General features: G+C 39.1%; 1 protein-coding gene across 16 annotated transcripts in view; it reads left to right on the forward strand.

Moving 5' to 3' along the window:
* TRIP12 (thyroid hormone receptor interactor 12) overlaps positions 1-22774 on the forward strand; it is a 144642-nt gene that overhangs the window by 111485 nt on the left and 10383 nt on the right. For 11 of the 16 annotated variants that reach the window (XM_061148575.1, XM_061148572.1, XM_061148579.1 and 8 more), the window contains 14 exons: positions 1206-1413; positions 3592-3692; positions 3911-4085; positions 5191-5332; positions 6183-6374; positions 8081-8232; positions 9700-9872; positions 10344-10417; positions 10500-10699; positions 11324-11451; positions 12644-12795; positions 13472-13614; positions 14639-14795; positions 18951-19049. In XM_061148575.1, coding sequence (XP_061004558.1) covers positions 1206-1413; positions 3592-3692; positions 3911-4085; positions 5191-5332; positions 6183-6374; positions 8081-8232; positions 9700-9872; positions 10344-10417; positions 10500-10699; positions 11324-11451; positions 12644-12795; positions 13472-13614; positions 14639-14795; positions 18951-19049 — 2096 coding nt within the window. The remainder of the gene's footprint in view (positions 1-1205; positions 1414-3591; positions 3693-3910; positions 4086-5190; positions 5333-6182; positions 6375-8080; positions 8233-9699; positions 9873-10343; positions 10418-10499; positions 10700-11323; positions 11452-12643; positions 12796-13471; positions 13615-14638; positions 14796-18950; positions 19050-22774) is intronic. The other 5 variants (XM_061148577.1, XM_061148578.1, XM_061148582.1 and 2 more) reach the window with 1 other exon arrangement.

Genomic DNA, 22774 nt, shown 5'->3' on the forward strand with positions numbered 1-22774 from the left:
AGATTGAATTTCCCACCCCCAAGTATTTGTATAGCATATGCATAGTGAGGTATATGGAGATGTCTAGATTGGTTCTCCCCCTTTGTATGTGGCTTGCCTCTTGTTCTTTGAGGTTCCACTTAAAGATCACTTATTCCTAAATATCTACCTTGCCTTCTGAATTGTTAGATCTCCCTATGGTATGCTCCAATAGCACTGTATTTTATTTCTCATAAGCAGTTCACTCTGTATTTTTAATTTCTTATTAAATATATCTTTCTCATTAGTTACTAAGTGCCCTGAATACATTTTTCTTAGCCATGGCCATATTCTTAGTGCCTCACTTACAGTCTGGGCATACGATGGTTGCAAATAGTACTTGTGGAACGAATGCCTGAAGTTTGAATTCATTTTTTAATTCATTCAGAATTTTTGAATTCATTCAAAAATCTTTTTATTTAATAATAAATAATCTGATGGAAACTTGTGGACTCTTCCCCAGAAAAATGTGAATGTTGTGCACATGTGAACACACACCTTTGTATTCTGCCCACACCGCCCCCCCCAATGTGCTTCCTCCCACAGTTGAACCCCAAATACAAATCTCTGCCTTAATGGGTTATTGTTCCGTCTCCTCATACACCTGCAGGGATGTGAAAATCTCCATCCTTCAATAGCTGGTGTTCTCTTTATTGGCAGTAGTGTTATTGTGATCTTGTCTTCTTGTAGCATTTGAAGTTAATAATTGTAGGTCGTTTTCTCACCTTTTGGCAATCCAGCCACAGGTGCACTGAATTTTTGTAATTGTTTTTAATTCTTATAGTGGGTACTTTAAATTTCTGGTAGGACTTTATATGTGACCCCCATTTAACATTTTGAGTGTATTGGAAGTGTGTGTTCAATCGCTAAGTCGTGTTTGACTCTTTGTGACCCCATGAACTGGAACATACCAGGCTTCTGTTTCCTTCACTGTTTCCCAGAGTTTGCTCAGATTCATGTTCATTGAGTTGGTGATGTTATCTAACCATCTCATCCTCAATATAAGTATATTTAAATTTACTTCCTTCTGTTTTTTGGAGTCAGGTTGAAGACTCTGGCACCTCAATGATTTTCCTGTTTTTGGGTACTTTTTATTCATTCCTTGTGAATCAGCATTAGCGTTTAGGGTTCTTGTAGTGGTGGTAGACGGTCCTGAGTAACACACACTCTGACTTTGTTCCGTGAAGGGGTGATGCATCAGGTCAAGCACCTAGCAGAGTCCGAGTCATTGTTGACGAGCCCACCGAAGGCCTGTGCAAATGGGTCCGGGTCCTTGGGGTCCACGCCGTCGGTCAACAGTGGGACAGCCACGGCCGCCACCAACGCCTCGGCTGACCTGGGGTCCCCCAGCTTGCAGCACAGCAGAGACGATTCTCTAGACCTGAGCCCTCAAGGGTAAGTCAGAATTCTGCAGTGACTCTTGTTGCTCTTTGCTTGAAACTCTGCCCTGGTCTCTGAGATACATACAGGGAAGTGAAGGGTATAGGGCACTACGGAGGGTGTACATTTTCCATTTTTCCATGTATGTTTTGTTAGGTATATAATGAGAACGGGAAGAAAATTGAACATTTACTGAAAACCTGCTGTATTGAGCCATGTTTAGAAACCACAGTAGAGACATGGTATTTACATTGACCTACAAGGGCACTAAGGCTCAGAGAAGCTAAGTGACTGGCATAATGTCTTGAACTTACTATAATGATGAAGGATTTGAGCGTCATTTCTGATACCATAATCTTAACGAATATTTACTATATTGTGTTGCAGCATACATTACCAGCTTTGCGACATCTAGATACTGATATAGTGAAAAATATTAAAAATTGGAATTTTTAGATTATAAGAACCTGATTTCCCATCTGTCTTTTACTGGCATATCGGAACTTTTGCTCTTAGTAAAGGCTAATGAGAATTCTAAGAAAATTCTCTGCTTGCACCTCTTTTTTGTTTTAATTCCTTTGTTGTACTATGCTGCTGAAAACATTACTGACCCTCGTGGTGGTTACCATTTTGTACTGAAACAAATCACACTCTAAAAGTGTTTGTTCCTTTGATGGAAGTTGGAAAGTCAATCTTGGTAAAGCATATACTTAGTAAGTGGGGTCCAAAAATTCAGTCTTAGAAACTGCGAAGCTCGGAATCCGAGCTGCTCTTGGTGCCCCTGGTGGCAGTTGTCCACCCTGATGTATGTGTGAGTTTTGAGAGTTCTGGGACTCCTGGCACAGTGTTAACTTAGGGAGCTGCTGGGTTTAAGTGGTACCATGTAATGGGCACAGTCTAGGGTTTTGGGACCTAGAGGGTTCCAGGGACCCTCCACCACCCTGTTGTCTAGTTGAATTGTCTTGCCATTTTCTCTCCCAGCCTTGCCCACATCTCTGTTTCCTTACCAGCCCAATTCCCTCCCCCAGCTGCTGTGGCAACCTGAGGTCATTGCAGGGTTTTCGTCTCTAGCACAGGAATGGGGCCTGCGCTGTAGCACAAGTGCGTAGTAAAATATGACTCAGCTCACAGAGATGCAGTGCTCCTGAGCTACTTTAAATTAAGGAACTAGACTTGGTTATAGGTTCTGACAGTCATGCTTCTAAGGAAAGAGAAATACTTTCAGAGAGAGACTTTCAGAGCTCTAAGTGATTCATTTCTCTTCTAATATGGTTTTAAATGAGAAGTGCATAAAAATTTGTAAATGGAGTTCACTTGAAAGTTCACTTGTCCTGATTGTCAAGTATATTGATCATGCTACTAAGTGTTTTCAGTAGACATGTCAGATGTTGGAAGACTTTAAATTTTTTTTTCAAAATTTTTCTTACTTGGATCATAATTTAACTGAACCATAACTTTTTCCCATCTTTTCCATCTTACATAGTTTTGTAATTCTATGAATGATACTATAAACTATTTCTACAGTTGTTAAATATAGTAAAAATAGTACACAAGGCCATATATGTTGTATTTCATATATTCTAATTCAAATAGGTTATTTACACTATCACTCTGCTGCATTTGTTTACAGATAACTCAATTCTTTATAAAAGTATTTATAAATGCATTCATTTTGGATATTATTATCATTGCACACCATGAAATTACTTTGGGTAATATTGGGAAGTATTTTGATAATGTTAACCTTAGTGTGCTGTGATTATTATTTTACTTACTGTCATTTAGATTAGAGAAGAAAAAAGGTATTCAGATTTAACATATTCTTTTTCTGATTTATGATTGCATGGTTCTTTCTTTGCATTGTATATTTGTTTTAATATACTTTATGTACTGCATTTAACAATGGAGTTTAACAAGGCTTAATGAGATATTCTATTTGGTTTTCTTTTAGTAATTCAGTATAGTCAAGGTATTTATATATAGCTAGGTATTTTCTGAAGTAATCAATTTCTGTGTCTGTACACTTGTAGAACATTGGTGCAGAGTTGGCATGAAATAATCACTAAATGGAAAATACTGTTACGACAGTATTTTATAACACATTGTTTCTGCCATTTTGGCTTGCTTTTAAGTGAGTGATGATATTAGATCATGATAATTGCTAAACTTATCTCATGTTTTCCCGTGTGATAGTCGATTAAGTGATGTTCTAAAGAGAAAACGACTGCCAAAACGAGGATCAAGAAGGCCAAAGTATTCACCTCCAAGAGATGATGACAAAGTAGACAATCAAGGTAATTTGTGATGAAACCATGGGGAGGTGAAGGAAAAGGAACTAGCAGCTAAAGACACATACTTTATTTTTGCTGACAGCCTTGAATCATGCCTGAGTTTGCTAAATTCCCAGTGTTCTTAGTTCTTATAGCTAATTAATCTGTTGAGTGGAAGTCTTAAAATTCTGTTGGTTTTCATCATTTACACTAAAATGATTTAATTATTGTTCTCTCCATAGCTAAAAGCCCCACCACTACTCAGTCACCTAAGTCTTCTTTCCTGGCAAGCTTGAATCCAAAAACGTGGGGAAGGTTAAGCGCACAGTCTAATAGCAACAACATTGAGCCAGCACGAACTGCAGGAGTTAGTGGTCTTGCCAGGGCCGCCTCAAAGGACACCATCTCCAATAATAGGTGAGGTGGGGGGATTCTGTGTTATTTCTGTTCCTAGATTAGGAAAAGCTTCACATTATTCTAGTCAGTGTACCTATTACATAGAGATTGAAACATGGACACAGGCCTTGAATTTTTGCTCAGAGGTCACATAACTCCAGGATGGAGCAGATTCTCAGTTCTTGAGCCCCATGTCTGACTTTTTCTCATATTTTAAAATTTCAACATGTCTAGTTGGGAGTTGTGTATGTTCAAAACCAAGCAAATAGGTTTCCCTTTGAACTTGTTCCTTAGTTTTGTTCTGGAAAAGGGAAAACTGACATATTTTCCGAGCACACACATGCTCTTTTTATGATAGCCTTCTTCTGCACTTCACAGTGGAACATAAGGATCTTAGAGCAGAGCCCTTCTTTTGGAAATGTAAAACTGTCGGTTAAACCATTTCATACCAATTTATGGCTTTAAAAAAATTATTCCTTTAAAATCCTCAAGGATTGTTTTGTTTGACTCTGGGTGTAACATACCAACAGGGATTACTTCCTCTGCAAATAAGACATTTTTAAAAAGCAAATTCCATTGGGAAAACAAGCTCATTTTGTTTGGTTGATTGCCTTGATTGGTGGGTAGTTCTGAATTTCAGATAGTAGAAATAAGCAAATATATTTCTGAAGTTACTAGAATTTGTTATTAGAACAGTCAGGTCTCAGTTGTCATAGCTTATTTTGCACCTAGTAGGTACATGTTTCTAGTTTATAGGAACATAAGGGACAGTGCAGATATGTCTATACCTTAGAAAACAGTCTTGGAAAATTGCTTTCAGGTTAACACTTAGGAAACTGTTAGATTGTAGAGTCTGTAGACGTTAGAACTGTTTTTTTTTTTTGGTCTTCATGTAGTGACATGAAATGTATTTTTAAGTATTAACTGTGCATTTCTCTAGGTATATATTTTAGCCCATTTTCAAACTGAAACTTAAGTGGTTTAATGTGGAATCTGGATTTACTAGTCTATAAACATAGGCCAAAAAAGGATTTTCAGTGTAGCAGCTATCTGCCTTTGACCAGAAGTTACAATTGAAAAGTTTTCTATGTACACTGAGTCTTTAATATCTTTTTCCTTCTTGCAGAGAAAAAATTAAAGGTTGGATTAAAGAGCAGGCACATAAATTTGTAGAGCGTTACTTCAGTTCTGAGAACATGGATGGAAGCAACCCCGCACTGAATGTCCTTCAGAGACTTTGTGCTGCAACCGAACAACTCAACCTCCAGGTACGGCGGCCAGTGCCCCTGGCTGCTTCTCTGGGCTCTTCCGTCTGGCTTCTCCTTGCCTTGGTGACTATAGATTTCCGTGGATTTATTTGTCTTAGAGCAACTTTTCTAACCTGACCTGTATCTTTGGTGCTGACATTTCTTTAACTTGTCTCTTGATTTCTGTACTTCATTGTTTTATCATTAAGTGTGCTAGACATCTGGTGTTTGACTTTTCTTTCCCTCACCTCCCATATCTCTTAACAAATGGAGAGACTTCTAAAAGTGTCCCTCAAGCACATCTTTCCTCTCAGTTGTCTTCAGGTACTAGCATTGAGAAGCCCCTCCTTCACTGCTCTTTACCTGTGCCCTGAGAGTGCTCAGAGAGGGTAGAGGTGTCATAATCCTTTTGTGTTTCATCTGATTCTTTTTCCATTGTTGATGTACTTTGAGCTGTGTGAGTAGCACATGTTTTCCAAGAAATTGTCTATTTCATTCAGACTTTAAATGTACTATAAAGCCACACCTTAAACTCTTGTTCTGTCTTTTCATTTTGGTATTATACCTCTGTTCCTCAATTTGCTTTCTCATCTTTTGTCTTTTTTTCTCTTTAATACAACTACATTGGTTAAATGTGAAGTTTTGTTTTGTTTTTTATGTCAGAATGGACACTGGTTTTCTGTCATGAAATAACATTTTGTGAATGTGTATGTTTGTAAGGTATTGTTTTTCAAGGATCTACCAAGAATGTACCACCTGCCCCTGATTTCTTTTTTGAAGATGTTCAAGTATCGGGTTGCTTTGGTGGAAATATGAATTGTGTATTTATTAAGGACTCTAAATCAGTGAATACTGTTTTCATCTCTTTCAGGTGGATGGTGGAGCTGAGTGCCTTGTAGAAATCCGTAGCATAGTCTCAGAGTCTGATGTTTCATCGTTTGAAATCCAACACAGTGGATTTGTGAAGCAGCTGTTGCTTTATTTGACATCTAAAAGTGAAAAGGACGCTGTGAGCAGAGAGATCAGATTAAAGAGATTCCTTCATGTATTTTTTTCTTCTCCAGTAAGTTACCTAATAATCATGCCTGGGTGTCTTATTCTGAGAGTCAGTTTTTTACTTATGCGGATATTTTCATCCTAGGAGTAATTTCTAGTAGTTTTTGGTCAAGATATTGAGGTAAAGTTTTTTTTTTTTTGAGGTAAAGTTTTTAACTTGGATATTATACACATTTGGATTCTTTGGTCTTTTATACATTAGGTAAACAGTAACACAACAAAATGGTGAAGCAAGTGCGCTTACTGAAGCAAGTGTCTATGCTGTGATTGATGTATCTTGATTCTGTGTTTTTGTGTAAGACAGACCATTATCTGTTTGGGCCTCTCTGGTAGCTTGGGCTTCCCTAGTGGTTCAGACGGTAAAGAATCCACCTGCAATGTGGGAGACCTGGGTTCGATCCCGGGCTTGGGAAGATCCCCTGGAGAAGGAAAAGGCAACCCACTCTAGTTTTCTGGCTGGAGAATTCTGGGGACTGTATAGTCCATGGGGTCTCAAAGAGTCAGACACACTGAGCGACTTTCACTTTCACTTTCACTCCCTAGTAGCTCAGATGGTCGAGTCTGCCTGCAATGTGGAAGGACCCAGGTTCAATCCCTGGGTCAAGAAGATCCCCTGGAGAAGGATATGGCAACCCACTCCAGTATTCTTGTCCTGAAAAATCCCATGGATGGAGGAGCCTGGCAGGCCACAGTCCATGGGGTCACAAAGTGTGGGACACGTCTGAGCAACTAACACGACTAACAGTTGTGAATGTATTTGATTCTCAATATCTGTTTTTAAGCATATTGCAGTTTGCAGTATATTTTTTAATAGAAATGTGGTAGACATCATGTATCTATAGGCATAAGATAGAGTATATGTAAAGACTTCTATTTTGTATATAAGACACAGAACTAACAATTTTCATTGAGGAGTGGTTGATCACCATGTATAATGTGGATTATAAGACCAGAAGCCACAGAGCAGCTTCACTCTCTTCACTCTCAGTGAGTGAAAGTGAAAGAGTGACCTGGACACTGGTGACTTAACACCATTTTACTTGTTCATAACGGCTTAACAGAAGGCTATTCTCTGGATCGACTGTGTAATAGGGCTAAGGACAGCTCTCTTGTGTGTTAGTGAAACTGTCACCAGGTTTGGTCATTGTTTGCAGGCATTGCTTGCATTATTTTAACTTGTTCCACTGCCTAAAGCAAAATTGATAAGTATTTGTGATTCAGTTGTATATTTAATACTGTGCTTAAAATTATGTACAGCCTGTAATCACTTATCGGAAATTCTTTGGGGCTGGATGGGTTTCATGAGTTCTGCCATACAGTATGCACACCACTTATTATCTGATAATCCCCAGTGGATTCTGAATAGTACTCTGTACACATTAAGTATTTTTGCAACAAAACATATGAATATTCCTACTAAATAAAGGTAAATAAAGACTTCAAATAGCCATGTATCTGTCTGGGTCAGATTTTCCCACCAAATGAGTAGTGCTTTCAAGCCTTTTGGATTTAGGAATTGTGACTACGGGATTGTGTGCCTATTCAGAAAGTGTGTTTATTGAAATAATTTATTTGGAAGCATTGTTCCAGCTAAATCCGTCACAAAAAAATACAATAGAGTAAGTCTTTTGTAAAACTGCCTATTAAATATTCTTGTTGAGTGTTCCATTTCATGAGGCCTTACTTAACCTGTTGGTTTATTTATAACTTTAGCTTCCTGGAGAAGAGCCCATTGAACGAGTAGAACCAGTGGGTAATGCACCTTTGTTGGCATTAGTTCACAAAATGAACAACTGCCTCAGCCAGATGGAACAATTTCCAGTCAAAGTGCATGACTTTCCCAGTGGAAATGGGACAGGAGGCAGGTAAGGATCCTTGCCTAGGTGTGCCCTTGCCACTGGATTTTATACTTTTGTTGAGGTAAAGTGGCAAGAGGTCTGGTGACATCTTAGACTGCTCAAAGAACACTCATTATAAGGACTGAGGAGATTAAATATTCTAATGTGTGAATCAAATAACTTTTATTTCTAAAATTATACCCTATATCTTAAACATGATGTTTTGAAAATATGAAACCAACTTGTGTTGGCAAGTCACAATAGGCTTAGTTTTCCTTAAATTGATGTACTTTATAATATAAAGCTTTTCTCCAAGAAGTTTGTAGTTACAGATAACAAAATGATTACATTCTGTGTAATAATGTGATTTCATATGTGATCCAAGTGGTTATAACTTTGCGTTTTAATGGGTTTTAATGAATAAATGTTTATTTTTTCCCATAGTGTAGTAGCTTTACCAGGACTCAAATATCGAAAGAATCCATTAAACTCCTTGATGTGTTTTTACAGAATGTTACAAGCTTCCTGGAATATTATGGCTAGCAGCCTGGAAAACTTTTAAAAAATTAGTTTGGTTTTAAAAAACATAGTCTGGTGTGTCTTAAAGATATTTAAAGTTTTGACTGAATTAAAACGGAATGCATTATTGAATAATGAAGTGATCAGTGTTGTCTAGGTTTTTTCCTGCTTTGAAACTTTATTGTATAGAGTGGTATTTAATTTTGATTATTAAACTGTCCTGGAAGATTTTTATGAAATAAAGGGGTACTTTCTAATACATACATGAGAAAACCATAATGTTTTTCATTTTTATCTGAATTTGTGTAAAGTATGTATGTTTACATATGTATGTATGAGTATAATGGAATATTCTTTCTGATATCCCTATTTGCATGCCTTATCAAACCTTGTAGATAGCTGCATTTTAAACTCCTCTGTATCTTACTCTTGCCAGACCTTTTCAGAAATGAGCAATTAAATATCATTACCAGGTCTAGACTGATGTAGCTGTTAAACTGCTTCACTCAAAAGACTGTAGCAAAGTAAAATGTAAAGGTTAGTTTTTAAAGTAATTTTGTAGCTGAAATCTTTGAAAGCAAAAAATGAGGGTTTACTGTTTGTTTTTAAATAAATAGGGCTTAGTAGGTAATGGCAAAATATTGCAGAAAAGAGCATGCTCAAATGGTCCAGGAATTTTTATCCTGGGGGAAATAATTTATTCTCAGTGGTGAGGTATTTCTGCTCACATAGATTCTTGGTGGGACAGAGGTGAAATGTTGTGTGAATGTTCTCATGTGCATGTGTACACATCCTCTTTTATGATAAAGACTTTTCCAATAACTTGGAATTGCTGGCTGTACTATTTACGTAACTGGTTAGTGCTACTTTGTGCCTCAGGAAAATGCAGAGTTTGTATTATCATGCTTTTATTTTAATTAATGTATGCTGATTTTGAAAATAATAGAATAACTTTTTTTCACAAATTATCTTGAGCTTCTCTCTCAACAGAGGATCACAGGCTTTAAAATTTTTCAACACACATCAGTTAAAATGCCAGTTACAAAGGCATCCAGACTGTGCAAATGTGAAGCAGTGGAAGGGTGGACCTGTCAAGATTGACCCCCTGGCTTTGGTGCAGGCTATTGAGAGATACCTTGTAGTTAGAGGTACTTTCTATATATGTATATTGTGTGTTTACGTGTACATTTGGGATGAAATTAACGTTAAGGGATATATAAATTTTCTCGCTGTTCATTACTGTGTCTGTCAAAACCTAGCATCAGGAACTTGTGTGCTTATTACTTATTTTATATGTAGTATATAGAAATGTTAAATTTTTTTAGGGGTTGACTGCTTACTTGGATGACTGGGTGGGTGATGGGTTGATTTATGCTGGTGTAATAGAAATGACATTTTGTAATGTAATGTAATAGAAATGACATTTTGTACCTGACAGTTCTCTTAGATCTTTCTGCTTTGTAGATCAAAGTGTAATATACATGTTTTTCCAGGAATGATTAGATCAAAATGTAACATACATATTTTTCTAGGAGTATGTTAGTTTAACAAGTGTATATATAGGTTTTTCTTCGCCACCCCAAATTGCCAGGAATTTAATAGACTTCTTGGGTCCTTAGGGTATGGAAGAGTAAGAGAAGACGATGAAGACAGTGATGACGATGGCTCTGATGAGGAAATAGACGAATCTCTGGTAGGGTGCTATTCCCACCATGTTTTAATGTGTAAAGTTCAGGGCCGATAGCTTAAATGGATTTTGTTTTTGCTCTGTTTAGGCTGCTCAGTTCTTAAATTCCGGAAATGTGAGACACAGGCTGCAGTTTTACATTGGAGAGCATTTGCTACCGTATAACATGACTGTGTATCAGGCTGTACGGCAGTTCAGCATACAGGCTGAAGATGAACGGGAGTCCACCGATGACGAGAGCAATCCTCTAGGAAGAGCCGGTATTTGGACGAAAACTCATACGATATGGCAAGTCTGAAAACGACTTTGGCTTTTCATCAACAGTGTTCGTGTGTTTTGGAGTTCCTATTACTGGCTGGCTTGTATAAGGAGAGAATGGACTCTAAATTCTATAGTTTGTTATTGAAAGCCACTTTGAGCATTGCATCTTGTGTGTGTGTGTATGTATGTTAGCTTCCTCATTAAATCTACTTGAAAATGTGTTTGGGCAATAAATAATCATAACTTGTATCTACTTTTCTAGTAGCTTCACGTCTTTAAGTCAGAAAAGAACATATGATGGTGATCCTGTAGGTAGTAGGAAGTTTGGCACCTTTGATTTGGGTGCCAAATCATTTGGGGCATTTGGGTGCAGTTTCCTACGTTACTGATGAATGTCTGCATACTTAGTGAAAGAGAGTGATTCTTCCCAGAACCATCCCTTGGAGTTGGCCCCTCCTGGGATGGTGGTCTCGGGGTCTTTTCTAAGAATCAGTCCCACTGACATTTCTCCAAATCCACACCTGGGGAGAGAGTGGCTACATCTCAGAGAGTTGTTCTGGTAACTGTGCTATCTGTGGCTTGCACTTTGGCCTTGAAGAATAACTTGCAGTTTTTAAATCTACTTTTGGTTTTCATACTCTATTACTTTAGGTACAAACCTGTGCGAGAGGACGAAGAAAGTAATAAAGATTGTGTTGGTGGTAAAAGAGGAAGAGCCCAGACAGCTCCAACAAAAACTTCTCCTAGAAATGCAAAAAAGCATGATGAGCTGTGGAATGGTGAGCGATGCCTACAGGGCAGTGGGTTGCCATTGCCGTGGGGCAGTGGGCTTCCTGCTCTCAAGGTTTTAACAGTGTTGTGTATCTAGTAGTAAAAGACTTACATATAATTTATAAAGATATAAATTACTACAAACACTTGGTTGCTTTAAACTGAACCCTATGAAACCTTATCTTCAGAGAATATTGGGAAAAACTTCTTGATGAAACTGGTCATTGGCAGGGTGTCCCTTAGCTTTTATTGTTACTCGTTATAATAGTATGATCTAACAGTTATAGAAGGAATAGAAAGTTTTGGCAGGTTAGAAAATGACCACCGAAAGGAGCTGACTCCTCCCCGTTGACTTACCTTCCTCTGTAGTATTTCCTTCCAGTCTGATTTTGCTCATTTCCCGCCCTTCTTTTTTAATATGATGGTAACCATGCCTCACTGACAGGCTACTTTCCTGGGGGACCACTCCCTGTCAGGGATTTCCAGTCACTGGTGATGTTGAAATTTCCCTGGTCCACAGAAATAAGTGATCATAGCAGTTTTGTTTTCATAGAACCAAGTTTTTTTCAACATAAGAAGGTCTTTCTTTTGAGATATTTGTCTCTGTGTTTTTGATATTAAAAAATTGCCCTTTTATGCAGTGATCATGTTGTACTTTTTAATTTCTTTGCTTGGTAAAAGTACATGATAACAGCTCAATCTTTTTTTTTAATTGCTCTTACTTTGTGAAATCTAACAGCAAAGGAATCTCAGATCCTACTTGAAACTGTCGCATTCTGTCATGTCCTTAAAGCTTGCTAGTGTTTTTCTGTTTTATATGGTCATTTTAAACTGAATATTTAAAAATCCAGGAAATATCTATAACTCTGAATGTAAATATTTTGTCTTACTCCTCCTCTATGGCCATTTTCTCGTTAACTTGTTTTTCTAGTGTAAAGGGGAAATGCAAAGTAATCAGTTTTTCTCCTCAACAGTGTATTTGTATGGGAGGGAAAGTGAAATATTCCTAAGCGTGGATGATTTATCTATAAGACAAGGAGGAAGAAATGTTTAAGCTATCAGTACTTACTAATAAGATACTGAGTGTTAAACCTTAATCACTTGTGGTCACTGTTTTAGGCACAATGAGATGATGCTGGCTCCATTAGCTACACCTTTCTAACTTTGATCAGCACTTAACTTTGAACTCTTGCCCTCTAGATGGAGTGTGCCCGTCGGTATCAAATCCTTTAGAAGTTTACCTCATACCCACAGCACCCGAAAATATAACTTTTGAAGACCCGTCATTAGATGTGATTCTTCTTTTAAGAGTTTTACACGCCGTCAGTAGATACTGGTATTACTTGTATGATGTGAGTAATTTTGCCTACTTGAAGTTTTCCTGTTGTATTGTCATAACACGTTATCTCATGGTTTCTGTCTAGTGGTTGATCAATTTCCTATTGTACTAGAAAGAAAAACAGTGATTCATCCAAATAGCAGGAATCCCAGCCCAGTGACTTGCAGTGTACTTGTCAGTGGGAACTTCTCCCTCCCTCTCCCTCCTTGCCCCCACCCCGTGGTCTTGGATTAGTTCTCTCGGCAGACTCATAAACTGTTCTCTAGCTTTAATTCGTCAAATCAAGCAACAGAGTAAAAATTGAACATTAATTTATTGTAATTAAATCTTTAGGTACGTTTAGCTTAAAGTCCATTTATTCAAGATGTATATGAGGTCAGACAAAAGTTGAATGCTATCTTAAATACATAAGAATAACGGAGGGAAGAATGAAGGGGAGTTGGCCTTGCTAGAAACATCAGCTGGTGTGTCCATGACTGAGCTAGTGCCAGTGGCCTGCGGGGGTTGGGATGTTTCAGCTATGCATTGTAAAAATTGTCGTTTGGGTTGGGACATACCAACAAGAAACTGTATGTTAAAAGCCAGCAGGGGAAGTCTTAAGCACTCTGTGTACATATTTGGGGATAAAGGAGAAGAGCAGAACGTAATCCTCGTGTTTTACTACATCATAGACTTTTTTGTTTTTACAGAATGCAATGTGCAAGGAGATTATCCCAACTAGTGAATTTATTAACAGTAAGTTGACAGCAAAAGCAAATAGGCAGCTTCAAGATCCTTTAGTAATCATGACAGGAAACATCCCAACATGGCTCACTGAACTAGGAAAAACCTGGTAAGACAATCACTTCTGTCCTGGTGGGCTTGAGAGTGTTACCATTTGTGTTGGTCTCCACATAATTTGTTACAAAAGCATAGTCTTTAGTTGAGCCTATTTAATGGTGTCACTTTAGTGGCCAAACAGACAGGGTCAATTGGGGCCAGTCCTGGGTCTACTTGGTAGTGTTTTTATATGTGAAATAGGAAAGAGCAGAAGGATATTTGACCAAAGAGATTCGACCATCTTCCATCATAAAATTGGAAACCAAAGGTGGAGTTGGTTGATTGTCCAAGCCTGTTTGGGTCCAGACTTACATTCTCAGAGAGAATAGGACTACACTGGTGAATACAGTAACCACAACCGCATGTGACTGTATTTATGTTTAGATTAATTAAAATGAAAGAAAATTGAGTTTTCTAGTCACACTCTTCACATCCTTGCCCGAATTTCCACATGGACAGGATGGATACTGAATGTTTAGATCATCTTAAGAAATGCTCTTGGCAACTCTTTGTCAATATCTTCCAAAATCGTATATCAGGAGCTGGCAAGGCCTATGTTACTGCAGCGTTCATTTTTTAAAAAACCACCAGCTACCTTTTCACAGTTTTGAGTGACTTGACAAATGCCAAAACTTAGGAGGAAAATCATGAGCTTAGTAAAACCATTACTTGTGTATGTATGGTGGGATGGGGTGGGCTGGCAACCTGGTGAAGTGGTGATTATATTTTAAAATTTACCCTTCCCTAATCATGTTATACATATTTACTAAGAGATTCTTGGGTAGATTAAAGATGATCTTGGATGGACTTGACCTTAGTGGTTGAATTTCAGGTTTCATAGTGAATGGCTGCTTAATGCATTATTACTAAATCTCTTAGAAAGTTCATGCAAGAATTATGAAAATTATTCAAAATTAGTTTGAGTAGACCATTTTTGATTACATTGTAATTATTAATCTGTATCATATCAAAAGTTGTTTCTGAGATAGGATTTTTAAGTAATTCAGTTAATAAATTTATATTGCATCTTTTTACAGCCCATTTTTCTTCCCTTTTGATACCCGGCAAATGCTTTTCTATGTAACTGCGTTTGATCGGGACCGAGCAATGCAGAGATTACTTGATACCAACCCAGAGATCAACCAGTCTGATTCTCAAGATAGCAGAGTTGCACCTAGATTGGATAGAAAAAAAGTAAGTTTCTCCCATAAGTATTTAAAGTTAAGTCATACTGAGCTTTTAAAATAGTGGGAAAACTACACATGTGATGCATCTAATTCTCCCTGTTGGTTTAGAGACTTCATCAGTTCAGTCACTCAGTTGTGTTCGACTGTTTGTGACACCATGGAGTGCAGCATGCCAGGCTTCCCTGTCATGTCACCAGTTCCCGGAGTTTACTCAAACTCATGTCCATTGAGTCAGTGATGCCATCCAACCATCTCATCCTCTGTCGTCCCCTTCCCCTCCTGCCTTCAATCTTTTCCAGCATCAGGGTCTTTTCCAGTGAGTCAGTTCTTTGCATCAGGTGGCCAGAGTATTGGAGTTTCACCTTCAACCTCAGTCCTTCCAATGAATATTCAGGACTGATTTCCTTTAGGATGGACAGGTTGGATCTCCTTGCAGTCCAAGGGACTCCCAAGAGTCTTCTCCAACACCACAGTTCAAAAGAATCAATTCTTCGACGCTCAGCTTTCTTTATAGTCCAACTCTCACATCCATACATGACTACTGGAAAAACCATAGCCTAGACTAGACAGACCTTTGTTGGCAAAGTAATGTCTCTGCTTTTTAATATACTGTCTAGGTTGTTCGTAACTTTTCTTTCAAGGAGCAAATGTCTTTTAATTTCATGGCTGCTGTCACTACCTGCGGTGATTTTGGAGCAACAAAAAAAAAAGTCTGTTACTGTTTCCATATCTATTTGCCATGAAGTGATGGGACTGGATGCCATCATCTTAGTTCTCTGAACGTTGAGTTTTAAGCCAGCTTTTTCCACTCTCCTCTTTCACTTTCATCAAGAGGCTCTTTAGTTCTTCACTTTGTGCCATAAGGGTGGTATCATCTGCATATCTAAGGTTATTGATATTTCTCCCGGCAATCTTGATTCCAGCTTGTGCTTCACCCAGCCCAGCATTTCTCATGATGTACTCTGCATACAGTTGAGTAAGCAGGGTAACAATATAGTCTTGATGTACTGTTTTCTCGATTTTGAACCAGTCTGTTGTTCCATGTCCAGTTCTAACTGTTGCTTCTTGACCTGCATACATATTTCTCAGGAGCCAGGTCAGGTGGTCAGGTATTCCCATCTCTTGAAGCATTTCCCACAGTTTGTTGTGATCCACACAGTCAAAGGCTTGAGCATAGTCAATAAAGCAGAAGTAGATGTTTTTCTGGAACTCTCTTGCTTTGTCAGTGATCCAACAGATGTTGTCAATTTGATCTCTGGTTCCTCTGCCTTTTCTAAACCCAGCTTGAACATCTGGAAGTTCATGGTTTACGTACTGTTGAAGCCTGTCTTGGAGAATTTTGAGCATTACTTTGCTAGCGTGTGAATTGAGTACAGTTGTGCGGTAGATTGAACATTCTTTGGCATTGCCTTTCTTTGGGATTGGAATGAAAACTGACCTTTTCCAGTCCCATGGCGACTGCTGAGTTTTCCAGATTTGCTGGCATACTGAGTGCGGCACTTTCACAGCATCGTGTTTTAGGATTTGAAATAGTTCAGCTGAAATTCCATCGCCTCCACTAGCTTTGTTCATAGTGATGCTTCCTAAGACCCACTTGACTTTGCATTCCAGGATGTCTGGCTCTAGGTGACTGATCACACCATCGTGGTTATCTGGGTCATGAAGATCTTTTTTGCATAGTTCTATGTATTCTTGCCACCTCTTAATATCTTCTGCTTCTGTTAGATCCATATCATTTCTGTTCTTCATTGTGCCCATGTTTGCATGAACTGTTCCCTTGGCATCTCTATTTTTCTTGAAGAGATTTCTAGTCTTTCCCATTTTGTTGTTTTCCTCTATTTCTTTGCATTGATCACTGAGGAAGGCTTTCTTATGTCTCCTTGCTATTCTTTGGAACTCTGCATTCAAATGGGTATGTCTTTCCTTTTCTTCTTTGCCTTTCGCGTCTTTTCTTTTCTCAGCTATTTGTAAGGCCTCCTCAGACAGCCATTTTGCTTTTTTGCATTTCTTCTTCTTGGGGATGGTCTTGATCCCTGTCTCCTGTACAACGTCACGAACCTCCATCCATAGTTCATCAAACACTCTTGTCTATCAGATCTAATCCCTTGAATCTATTCGTCACTTCCACTGTATAATCGTAAGGGATTTGATTTAGGTCCTACTTGAACGGTCTAGTGATCTTCCCTACCTTCTTCAGTTTAAGTCTAAATTTGATAATAAGGAGTTCGTGGTCTTAGACACAGTCAGTTCCCCGTCTTGTTTCTGCTGACTGTATAGAGCTTCTCCATCTTTGGCTGCAAAGAATGTAATCAATCTGATTTTAGTGTTGACCATCTGGTGATGTATATATGTAGTCTTCTTTTGTGTTGCTGGAAGAAGGTGTTTGCTGTGACCAGTGCTTTCTCTTGGCAAAACACTGTTACTCTTTGTCCTGCTTCGTTTTGTGCTCCAAGGCCAGATTTACCTGTTACTTCAGATATCTCTTGACTTAGGTTTGCATTCCAGTCCCCTATAATGAAAAGGACATCTTTTTTGGTTGTTGGTTCTAGAAGGTCTTGTAGATCTTCATAGAACCATTCAACTTCAGCTTCCTCAACATTACTGGTTGGGGCATAGACTTGTGATATTGAATGGTTTGCCTTGGAAACAAACAGAGATCATTCTGTTGTTTTTGAGATTGCATCCAAGTACTATATTTCTCACTCTTTTGTTGATGGTGATGGCTACTCCATTTCTTCTAAGGGATTCTTGCCAACAGTCATAGATGTAATGGTCTTCTGAGTTAAATTCACCCATTCCAGTCCATTTTAGTTCACCGATTCCGAAAATGTCAATTTCCATTGATGTTTGAGAAGGTTACAGAGATCCTTCCTTTACCACTCTTGCCATCTCCTGTTTGGCCACTTCCAATTTGCCTTGATTCATGAATCTAACATGAACCTTGATTCATAGACCTGCCTTAGTCATAGTCTTTGGTTTTCCTCTTATCCAGATGTGTTCTCCATATCTTCCTGTCAATCTCTTAGAATCTCTTGGGATTCTTCTTTACTCCAGTAAGAGTCCTCTCCCATCCTCAGTTTCTATAATGATTTTTATGATTGTTTTTCTCTTTCAGTCTCCATAACTCTTGTGCAAAGGAAGAATATTGTGTTCTTTTATTGAGACTTCCTTTTCTTTCTAAATTACGAACTCTGTGTCCCTTTTATAACTGATGCTTTTATGCTATAGGTAGAATTAATCAAATCCACATCATTCCCTTGGCGAATCAGTTCAATTAGAAGAGATACACCACATCCTTGATGTAGTTCATGTCTCTAAGCCAGTCAGCCCTTGTGTTGCTGATTTCATTTTTTTATGCTTCTCATCCTGGCCTCACATTGATTGCTCTAAACCACACAGCCCTGGGCTGTTTCCATTGAAGACCTGTCTTGTACTTCCCACAGTGCACTGCCTTTTCCTTGGGACTTCTCTGTTCATCTGTTTCTTGCTTGCTGAGGAGTCTTATTGAAGTCTGTCTTCCTAATAAAAACTTCTGTCTCCATAAGTTTCATAAAAGCCATTAAAATGTACTGGCATGAAAGGGGGAGGGGGGCAGGTGAGAGGAATGAGAAGTGAAATAGAAAAATGTTTTTTTAAATCCTGTCTTTATTCGTGTCATTTATCATTCTGAAACGCACAGCATTGGTAGAATTTGGGAATCTTATCAGTACCTTTCTTGGTTCCATGAATCTCCTCAGTAGATGTTTGCAGTAGTGCTTGTAGGATCTCTGCAGGTCAGAGCCAGTAGGTCTGCAGCTCACCTATCACCTGCATGGTTACTTCTCCATCATCTGTAAATGTACCCAGCGAGACTTTGTGGAGCCACAGCCTTGAATTCCATTGATGTTTGAGAAGGTTACAGAGATCCTTCCTTTACCACCTTGAATTTTCTGAATATCCCATGGCTCAAGATAGTAATTACACTCACGTCTAGCTTTTCTTCATGATAGCCAGATGTTGTTGACATTTGTAGCTCTGTAGCTATATCTTAAAACATTTTCTGAGGTGTGCTTTTTTAAGAAATAATTTTCAACAGTTGAGTTGATTCCCCCACCCCCATCCCACTGAGAGAAATGCCCCGTGTTTTATTAAAATCTCCTCACATTTGTACTTGCTTTTGCAGCGTACTGTGAACAGAGAGGAGCTGCTGAAACAAGCGGAGTCTGTAATGCAGGATCTTGGCAGCTCACGGGCCATGTTAGAAATCCAGTATGAAAATGAGGTGAGCTTAGGAGGCTGTTGACTTGTGCTCCTGACAGGATGACTCTTGGTGAAGTTCTAAAAGACGATTGGGAAATTACCTCAGAACTTGAGATTCAATCTGTTTTCCCTTCAGTGGTTTGTTCCAAGTTCTCCATATTTGAGGTTACATTGTATAATGAAAGACAGGGGGTTTTTTCCCCCTGGCATAAAAGCAAGTGTTTGTTTAGGTTGATAAAGTGAAAGGTTTTAAATATAACTTTGAAAATCTTCCAACTGCTGTTTACTGAGCTACAACTCATATATAATAAACTCACACTTTTGTCATTAAGTTACACAGTTCTGAAAGTTGACAGATGTATGCAGTCTATGAACCACTACCACATCAAGATAAAGAATAAAATCCCATCACCACAAAGAGTTCTTTTCCACCATTTTACAGTCAGTCCCCAGCCTTTATTCACCTTGCCTTTGTTTCCTGTGACCTTGATAAACTTACTGATTCTAGAAATTTCTAAATTGATCATTTGGGAGGGTTGTAGATACAGGGCTTGGGCAACTTTTCTATAGAGAGTCAGGAAATAAATATTTCAGGCTTTGTGGGCCTTCGGATCTTCATCAGAACACCTCAGCTCTGCCTCAGTAGCCTGAACATGGCCCTGCACACACAGACACGAAACAAGCATGGCCATGTGTCAGTGAAACTTTATTTATAGTCACTGAAATTTGAAGTTGTATAATTTTTACACATTGTGAGATATTATTTAAGAATTTTTAATATTGTAGACTCGTTCTTAGCTTATGGACTGTACAAAGCAGGCAGTAGGCCTGAGCTATAGTTAACTGATCCACATTGGAGACAGTCATGTCATCAATGAAAAAAGACAACTTTTCTTTCTAATCTTTGTCTTTTTCTTTTGAGATGTTTTTAAATAGCCAGGCCAATGCACCAGAGGCTCAAATAATGATTTTCTGTCTACTTTGACCCAGAAGTATTGAGTCTCCTGGGCGTGCTTTCCTTCCTCTTTCCCTTAGGACACAACTTAAGTCTTTAGATTTCTAAAACTCATGAACATAACATACAATGTTCCATTATACTGATTGCTAGCTGACTCAGTTGCTCAGTCATGTCCAACTCTCTGCAACCCCACAGACTGTAATCAGCCAGGCTGAAGAGATACAGTTCTTACGTGTTTACAAGCCCAGATATCTTATTTATGGAACTGTAAGATCTTTGCTCTAGTCAGCTCGGTCTGCTTGGTTATTTAAACATGCTTTGTCTACTTTTTTTTTTTTTTTTTTGGTCTACTTTTTTTGACTCCATATTTTCCTCTCACCAGGCATGACTGTCCTTTCTCTCTCATTCTTAGTGCCTCTCTTCAGGTTGCATTTTACATGAGTCCTAAACAAGTTCAGAATAGCATCACAGATTATTCCAGGGAACAGGATTGAATTACTGATAGAGAAATCATAATTTTATGATTTTCATTAACGAGTCTCACCTGATGACTCTGGAAACAAAGAGTCCGTGAGCCAGCTTCGTTGAGGAAGAGGAGTAGGGAGGGGTGCTGACTTCATATGTGCCCAGTACCTCAGGTTATAAGCCACATTCAACCGTTTAAGTCAGCTGGTGGCTGTTAGGAAGTCTTTCTCACTAGCTCTATAAGAAACTTGATCCAAAATGTCAGAACAAAATGGGCTCCATTATCAAATAGAGATGACTGGTAAGCCAGGGAGGAACTAAACCAGTCTCTGGGCTCAGCAAACAAGCCCAGGGTTTTGAGCTGCAGATGACCCAGCCGCCCTGACAGTGAAAGGTTAGGCGCCTGGACTGGTAAGTCCAGTGCTGCCACTTACTAACTATATGAAGTTGGGCAAGTTATGTAAACTCCCCAGTGATAACCCAACAAAGGGCCCAATAAATGTCCCCCCCCCCCCCATTGTGTTGTTAAAATGATTAAATGAGCTAAAATATAAAAAGCACAACATTATCTGTCACATGGTGTATGTTAGTATATAAACTTTAATTTTGGAAAGGAAAAGACTCAAAGTTTCAAATAAGAGCGTTGTCTTTTTTTGATTGTTTTTCAGTGTTTGTTTCTAGACCTTTATGTTTTTCCTGCCTGTTGGAGAAGACGACATTTTCCTCTACCCTTCTAGGTTCTTCTGGCTGGTCTACGAAATTGGCATGGGGCAGATTACAGGAAAAAATGAAAGAGACTCGTAACTCATCAAAATGGTCTCAGCTCTCATCTTAAATACCACCTTCAGCCCAAAGACAAAAGAGGATGTGGGGGTAGTGGTTTCAGACTTCAAAGGAGAGGAAGGCAATTCACATGGAGCAGATGTTTAGTAAACAAATATTTGCTGGGCCAGGCAGGGACAGTGGGACCCAGGAGTGGACTCTGTTCTCAAGGCCATGTGCCCCGCCACCCTACCCCAGCAACTGTCCCTGGCCGTCTCTGTCCTTTATTCTTTGCAGATGCCACTGCTGATAGCTTTGTTCTGGGAACAGGCCCTTTGTCTAATTCTTCTCGGCAGTTAGAGAGTGAGTCAAAGTTTCTTCCTTTGTCTTTTGGGCCTTGATTGTTTTCCGTTGTAAGTGATCCACATGCCAAAGAAACATTTTGAGATTGGCAAGTTTTGTACCTCCACATTCCTTTAAAAACTGATGAAGCAAAACTAGAATATCTGCTTTTCTTTTTCTTTTTTGAAGGAATGGCTGGGTAGGACGAAGATCCCTGAAAGGTCAGGTTGGTCTGCACGGTTGCTGGTCACCAAGTGCAGGGTGACTTGTCAGAGCAGCTGTCCTGGTCCTTTCTCCCAGAGACTTGCTAGGTGAAGGGCGGATGCAGTGATTCCCGTGTCGTTTAATATTTTAAGTTGAGTCTGTTTGACTTTAGAAATAACAATATTGGTATGGAGAAAACAGGCTGCTTTGATCTATGATTTCTGTTTAGCCTGGGGTAATTACGCTGAAAGGAGGTAGGGATAACTGCTGTAAAGCACCATCTGGTGGATGCCAGATGCTACTGCAGTTCTTCTTTGCCTTCTTTTCCCACCTTTCTCCAGAGCTGACAATTGAGTGGAGAACGAAAGACCCAAAGTCCTTACTGTCACAGAGCTTTTAGTTTGGGAAGGCCCATACACACTCACTCACTCATGTGCGCATATATATGTTAGGGTGTGTGCTGAAGAAAACTGAAGCAAAATAAGAGCATGATGAGGAGGGGGTAGGCTGGTGTAAGTTGACATTTGAGCAACAGTCATTACTGACTTCCCTGGTGGTTTAGAGGTATAAAGAATTCACCTGCAGTGCAGGAGATACGGGTTTGATCCCTGCTTTGGCAAGATTCCCTGGAGAAGGAAATGGCAAGCCACTCCAGTATTCTTGTCTGGAAAATCCCATGGACAAAAGAACCTTGTGGGCTACAGTCCCTGCGGTCAGGAGAGTCAGACACAAGTTAGAAACTAAACCACCACTAGCATTACTATCTAGGGGAAAGACTGTCTCTTAGCAAAAGAAAAGTGAAGCAAAAAGCCCTGAGGCAAAATTCTTGTCCTGCTGAAGGATGACAGTAGCTAGAAGGTGTCAAGGGATCACACGGGACATGCAGGCCTAGCTCAGAATTTGAGCTTCTGCTAGAACGAGATGGGGAGCCTTTGGAGGGCATGGAGGAATGACGTGAACTTGGGCTGTACGAGGATCACTCTTCGAGCTGTTCGAGTAGGATGTGAGATGTGAAG

This window comes from Dama dama, chromosome 8, assembly GCF_033118175.1.
Source record: "Dama dama isolate Ldn47 chromosome 8, ASM3311817v1, whole genome shotgun sequence".
Classification (NCBI taxonomy): domain Eukaryota; kingdom Metazoa; phylum Chordata; class Mammalia; order Artiodactyla; family Cervidae; genus Dama; species Dama dama.